At 43.4% G+C, this 7,426-nt stretch overlaps 1 protein-coding gene across 1 annotated transcript in view; it reads left to right on the forward strand.

The window, feature by feature from the left end:
- Window positions 1–7,426, forward strand: part of grm8a (glutamate receptor, metabotropic 8a) — a 300,249-nt gene extending 292,823 nt beyond the window's left edge. The window contains exons 11-13 of the mRNA XM_008291934.1: window positions 4,521–4,661; window positions 4,756–4,861; window positions 7,351–7,426. Coding sequence (XP_008290156.1) covers window positions 4,521–4,661; window positions 4,756–4,861; window positions 7,351–7,400 — 297 coding nt within the window. The 3' untranslated portion in view covers window positions 7,401–7,426. The remainder of the gene's footprint in view (window positions 1–4,520; window positions 4,662–4,755; window positions 4,862–7,350) is intronic.

A 7,426-nucleotide genomic window follows, 5' to 3' on the forward strand; every position in this document is an offset into this window, starting at 1 on the left:
GTGATTAATTAGCAGTGAATCAGACTGACAAAAGCGTCAGAGCGCAGGTGTCGAAGACTGATACTCAGCCAACCGCAACCCGCTGGAAAAAAAAAAAAAACACTGTGTTTTGTGCGAGGGTAATATTTCATGTGAAAACCCGGCGAAGGTGAAGATGACGTGACAAGTTTGGGGCTCTTGTGTATAACATCCCCAGTGACCAGATTTAATTTAAAGAGGCAGGTACACACTCCTGTACTTATTATAACACACCCGGCTATGGCATGGAAATAATCAGAGCTCAGTGCAGATTTCAGAGGAGACACAAGTGAAAAGTCTAGTGGTTGTTTTAGGTCACAGCTTGAGCACTCGTCCCCAGAGCCCACGCTCAGACGTGGAACACATCTCGCCACGGGCAGCAGACAACACAGACTGTGTGCGCTGTGCAGAGAACAAGCAGGTTAATTATCCAATAGCATTGCTCTATGTGTACAAAAATAAGATTAATGAAGGAAAGAAGTTATCAACAATCGGCCATTTTATGTTGAAATTCATTGTGCTTGCACTTAAAGATAGAAGCTGTAGATACTGTGACCCTGATTTGATTGACTGTGTGATGAACAGCGATACATGAATGTCGAGTGAACAAGAGTAGAATGATGTTATTTTATGTATTTATTCAACTACGAAACCTCCGCTTTAATCGTTGACCGTATAAAGATAAATGAACCTTGTTTACAGGCTCAGTGTTGTCGTTATCTTGGCAGTGCCTGACTCTGTCCAAAAATGTGAAAAAATGTGGCGTTCGATGTGGCATGCATAAATTAGCTGTTTCCCATGGTGCTATGCATGACACTGTTAAGCCTTAATTCAATTTAAATGGGTGAGTTATATAAAAATTCAACCCCTGTGCAGTTGTCATGAATGTGAAAGTGAACCATACAGACCAGAACCGTTTCTTGCACCAGGCTGTAAATGAATTTATTTCAAGTGTAAAGTTTGGCTTTTCAACATCTATGGGGATTGACTCTCTTCTGGAACCAGCCCCAAGTGGCCATTTCGAGAACTGCAGCTTCTGGCACTTCCATGTCAGCGTCACTCTTCCAGCCCAAGATGTTGCTGCACAGTTTGCACTCAAATTGAATCTATTTGAAACTTATATTTCAAGAGTGTTTAAGAAAAGGCTTCTTAACCCTCTGAACCCTAAAACATGCTTGTGAGTTTCAAAGGCCTGTTGTCTTTAAACAATTTCCAAAATCATCTTAGGCTTTAAAAACAGACAAAATCACTGGAAGCTGAACTTTCCAACAGTCCTTGAACTCATCATTTGCGACGTGCCGTTTGGTTGAGAAACTTAAGCGAATCTAAGCTTAAAATCATGGTATTTTACCAAAGTCATTCCTCTTGGTTGAAAGTTTTGTTACACAAAATAAATTCTGCACTTTTTAGTGCAGCTTGAAAGCCATCAGTGACTCATCTGCAAACAACCATGGAACAAAAAGTTGTTTTTTGACTGAACTGCAGATTTTGTTCACATAGAGCAGGGATCAGGAAAGTAAGAGATTAAGTGGAAGCAGTAGTAAAAAACAAATAAAGTAAAAATAAAAGTAGGAAAATATCTTTAATTTGTAGTCACCATTTTTCTCTCTCTCTAAATACTAGTAACACTCGTTGGCATTTGGAAAACTTTTTTTCCCCCTTTTTTTTAAATGACTCATAGCATTATAACTGTGTCATACTGCACGTCCAGAGAGTTAATCCAGTTTTACACTTGTTTTTTTCTCAGCATGTTATTACACAGACATTACAAAAGCAGCAGCCTTTTGTGACTAAAACAAGCAATTGTTCTTTATATCACGGCTACTTCAGCACACTTTCATAAAGAATCCCAGCTCGACCCACATTCAAGGCGTCGTGGAACATACAGAAACCAAGAGCAGCCTTTTTAATGCATTGACCTTAGCTTTGAATTATGAACTTTTCAAAGGTGACCTGATCGGGCGTTGCTCCGGTGGGACCTTGTTAGGTAAAAGAGCATCTAATAACCTTTTTGCCAAGAGAAGGCAGTGCGTCACTGCACAAGCTCCACATTCTGGACTTAACAACGCATCCCAAAAAAACCCACAAAATATTCCTGACATTTCCATTATTCATAAAAAGATTATTCTAATTTTGCCTCTCAGTGTATTTGTTTTGTCATAGTTTCGTACACTATTTGCTTCACGTTCCTCGGCAAACTGTACTGTAGGCAGTGCAGAAAATGCCCGTCAACAGAGGCACTAATCCACATTGTCTCCAGCCCACTAATTCAATTACCAATCATAGATGCGACCAGTGCGGCCAGTGGAACAGAAAACAGTGGGAGGCTGAGGAAGATTACTCTCTTTTCAAAAAATCACACCCTTTCCCACTTTAAATGAGTGTGTTTAAGTGTGTGTGTGTTGTTTTGTCTCTGTGAACGGAGAGCTGAGGTTTCAGTGCAGCAGGGGTGATGGGCTCGCTGGATGCTGTTACCATGGTATCCAGACCAGATGTCAGAGTCAGTCAGAGGGTCCTGATCTGGCTTGTATTTATCAAGCATCTCAGAGTTACTGTTGCTGTGCTCACTGACAGCGAAACTGCAGCTGAAAGACTTAATTAGTGAGCTTTGCACTGGTAGTCTCAGTACGCTGTAGACTCCTATAATGTTGATAGATATTAATTTATACACAGAATAAAATTACTACTGACAGCTTGGATTTCCTCTGATATCCTGGTATTTAATCAATATATTTAATACACNGCTCTGATAAATGATGTTATTTTTCTCCAGACAGCGTTCCTTTTAAACCCATTTGCAGATTTTAGGGTTCAGAGGGTTGAAATGGTTTAGATGTAAAAGTTTGAACCGATTCTGAAGAAAAATTACACAAAGTCTCACCTCGCAAACTCGACAGGGTTGGTTCCTTTGCTTTAAAGATAAAACCCTGGAAATTTGAATCTGCGTTGTTGTCTTCTGCAGTTTTACGGTTTAAAAGCTCCGCCGTGGCGTCGACTGTTTATTTCGCTCATGATACATCTTAAAAAAAACCTCCATATGGGCATGTAACTGGGTTAAAAACACTTCTCTAAATGACTCCTACTGTTGTTTTTCGTATTGTAATATAAAGTTCCCATTGCTGAACAAGAAGATGTGAAGCAGGGCACTCTTATGACTTCACATTTTCAGTCATCTTGTGCTGCTTGTTGCAAATCTTGCAGGTGGAAGCAGCTTTTGTTCTTGAAAGAAATGCAGTCCTCAGTTGTGGATCAAACATTTTTTCCTTAGCGGCGGCGAGATTTTCAGACGTCTCCAGTAAACAGCCACTCCAGAGTTAACGGTGCAGCTCGACTGTCTCTCTGTTGTTCTTCCTCCTTGTTGTCAGGCTGTAGTTACCACTTCCTCAGTGTTTCGGCTACTGTGGTCACTCTCTCCTTCTCACTTGATCACATTTGTCTCTTATTCTCACTGGCTGCGTCCATAAACTTCAGTTGTCGTGTCATGTTCTTTCCCTTCCTCTCTTGATGACTTGCTTTCCCCTCCTGGCTTCCATTTCTGCTCCCTCCCCCATCTTCCTCCTCTTCCTCCTCCTCCTCCTCCATACTTATATATACTGTAGACAGTGCTGGCCTGATAAGCCCCATGCCTTGAGAGCTTGTCAGCCGTGTCAGTGGTGTGGGTGAAGCCTGTCATTACATCCGTCCTCCTCCAAACTACTCTCTTGAAACTCACCAAGGACCCGAGGACCAGTGCTTAGGCCGCTGCAGTGTGTTTGTGTGTCTGCCTCTTGTTTTATTCTAACTGTTGTGCGCCAGTTTCATGCCAGAACCGATGTGGACAAATGGAACGGTCGGGTTTAGCGAGGTGCACATGACAAATTTGCCAACAGGACATGTCATCGTATTTGTCTCTCCATCCGCCGTACCTTTCTCCACCGGTACCTGCCACCGAGTTCTCCAGGTCTGTCTGCCTGTTTGACAACTTTTTCGGCTCACTCAATCAAATATACACAGAAATGCACTGAACTTTAGTTTGCCAGCAACTCAATCTCTGAAAATAAACTTTTAGGGGCGTCTCCTGCTCGCCATCCAGACTCTCGTGGGAAGAACACATCTGAAAGACAATTTAGTGTAATTTCTGTCACTACCTCGTCGCCTGACGCCGCAAACCGCGCCGGTGTTTCTGACAAAAACCCTTTAGAATCCCTTCAGCCTCTTTGACAAGGAGATGAGCTCCAAAGAACACGGGCAATTAAGCAACTTCATCGGCGCCATCATCTCATACGGTGTTTGATCTACCTGCCTGCGCGTCGCTGTAGCTGTCACCGCGCAAAATTTTCTGCTAATCTCACCCTTGTTAGACCGTCCTTTACTTCCTGTTTCCCTCGGCTTCCCATCTGTCTCCCCCCCTTCTCGCGTTCTCTCATCCTGTAGCCGGACAATTAAACAGACCGTCCCCGACAACTTGAAATGTGATGAATGACTCTCTCTCTTTTTTTCTCTGTGTATGTGTCTTGTTTCAGATGTACATCCAAACCACCACCCTGACCATCTCCCTCAGCCTGTCTGCCTCGGTGTCTCTGGGGATGCTCTACATGCCCAAAGTCTACATCATCCTCTTCCACCCCGAGCAGAACGTACCCAAACGAAAACGCAGCTTCAAGGTGAGCACGTGCGGTGAAGTGTTTCAGCCTCGTAAGCATTCTGGTTGAACTCTTAAGTTGAGTAGAATCGCGTTAACAGTCGTCATTCATGCAGGCAATCGTGACGGCAGCCACCATGTCAGGAAAGCTGACCCAGAAGGGAGGAGACCGGCCAAACGGAGAGGTTAAGACGGAACTATGTGAGAGCATGGAGACCAACAGTGAGTAAGAGAACACCAAAATTTTATATCTATACATATAAACTCTATGAAACCGGTTGGATAACAAAGCAGTTTAGATTAGATGTGACTTTATCTCACAACATTTAGTTCTAAAAATGCATCACTGGGGGTAAACACATATAAGGGGGTCTATGGGTGCTAGATGATGAAAATAACCTGTCCACATGTAGCAGGGTTTTTGTAAAACCGAATATCCTGCCCCCCTCCGTCCAGAAAAAAAACTTACGTACATGCCACCTTGTTTTTAGAAAAAGAATTCATCCACACCTAACTGCATTAGTGCGTTTTTAAGCACATTCATGTTCTAAGTGAGGATCTAATAACTCCAATGACTGGGACATATGGAAATTGTCACGCCATTCCCCCAGGAGCACGATTTCAAAGTCCTCCCCTCAGCTGGCAGTGCGTCCCGGTCTGACCCAAAACCGGCATCGGTGTCTTTGATGGAGAACATGCCTCGGACGTGGAATGGCAAGGTGGAGGAAAATAACCGTCCTTAACGCCGTCCTTAGCTTGTGTTCTTATACGTGGAGCGGTGTCTGGGCCTGGACAAGAGACAACGCCAACACAGTTCTGAGGGCGTCCACGCTGTTTCCAGATGTAAACACAGGTCGCTGATGTGATGTAAAGAACATATTTTGTCGCAGGCAGTGACGTTTCGAAACCTAAAACCCCGGTTATTGACGTCCACATGCAGACGCATAAGCGGAGGATTCGCAGATCTTCACTTTGGAAGAATCGTTTTTAATGCCGTAAATTTGCGTTTTCGTGTGGATGACTGGCCACATTGCAGAAAAACACCTTCGTTTTGTGAGATACCCTGCTACGTGTGGATGAGGCTTAAGAAACAAGCATTTTTAGGGAGTATGTTGGCAAAAACTAAAATAATACTTGTAGTGAAGAGTGTAGGGCATCATATAAAGTTGGTTTGAATCACTATTGAGCTGACTTTAATTGAAAAGTATCAACAAATAGCTAAATAACATGTGAATGTGTATCTAATGTGCACTATCTTACATCTAACATGTAAAGAAGTTGAAACGAACGCCAGAGTATAGAAAAAGCTATTTATAATACTTTGGATTACATGAGCAGATGTTCATGTAATGAACTCATTTCCCAACCGCCCTGCACGTGGATGACACATGTGTATTTATGATGGAGTGGCATCATACGAACCAAACATTCCCCCTGCTCAGATCATGTTATTTTTTTAGTTTTACTTTCATTTGAATTCCATTTTTGCATGGAAAACGGCTGCAGCAGTGACCGTCTTTAAACAGTACCGTTGCACAGTCATGCGGAGCAGTTAAAAAAAATGAATATCTCACAAATAACAAACGTGTGCTTCCTCTACAGTCCAACAGCTGCTGATGTGAGGTTATTTAGATGCAATCAAGTAATTCCCCAGCTACCCGGCGTGTGGATGATACATTTCTAATTTGCTAAATGCATGTCATGATTTAGTAGCACCACAGAGAAAACAGAACATCTCCCCCATGTGTGCATTAGGCTCAGATTTACCATTTGCATTAACTTTTTATTTGCTTTCATTTGAAAATTAATTTCACACCTACCTTTTTTTCCCCCCACACACGGCAAACAGCCGCAGTGTTTTTAAACGGTGTGAAGCTCTTCTACGCCCACATCAAACTCTATTTGGGTGTCGAGCCGCTTCCTTCTATGTCAGCAGTCTGCAGATGAAATGACAGCAGTGTGTGTGTGTGTGTGTCGTGGTTTTGTATGAGCCTCCGTCATTCTGCAAATGTGAATGGATCTTTATGTCCTCCTTGTGTCGAGCGCTCATCAGTCGTGCGTCTTTGTAAGTAATTACATGTAGGGCCTCGGCGGCACTTGTTCGTGCGTCGTCTGAGCCGTGCAGGTTTGTGAAAGGTTTCAGACGCGCGGAAGGCGAAACACGCTCTCCTGTCAGCACTTTATTTGCATCAGTGAAGGAAAGCAGCTCATTCATTTCGCAAATGGTTAAAACTGCTGCGTCATCGCTTTAAACGCTTCACTTTGCAAAACAAAAGTTTGTTAAAAATGTGTCTCGAAAGCATGCGAGTCTCTATTTTTATCCGCTTTTGGTATTATTGTTGTTCTGTTATTCCGCCATTGTAAGACACACAAGCGAAATGAAGAACATGACAGCATCAGGGTATAACGGCGCCGCGGTTAGAGGCCTGCGGTGTTGTGAAAACATTGACATTTACCGTAGAGGCGCTCGAGGGGACACGAGACATCATGAGTTTGACACGAAGCCCCCGACGACTCAGCCGGACTGTGGATGTGACACGATTACGAGGCCGTCTGTAGCCAAATCTGCTCTCAACTGCTCTTTTTCTCTTTTCCTCTTCCCCTTCCATTACTCCCTTCTCCTTCATTCACTTCCTGTTTCCCCCCCCTCAACTTTCTCTCCACTTCCTGTTGCCCCACCGCCACCTTCTTCCCCTCACCCTTCCCACCAGCTTCATCAACTAAGACGACATATGTCAGCTACAGCAATCATGCCATCTGAAGGGACCACAGAAGAAGAAGAAGAAG

Source organism: Stegastes partitus, unplaced genomic scaffold (genome assembly GCF_000690725.1).
Source record: "Stegastes partitus isolate 25-593 unplaced genomic scaffold, Stegastes_partitus-1.0.2 Scaffold770, whole genome shotgun sequence".
In the NCBI taxonomy this organism is placed as follows: domain Eukaryota; kingdom Metazoa; phylum Chordata; class Actinopteri; family Pomacentridae; genus Stegastes; species Stegastes partitus.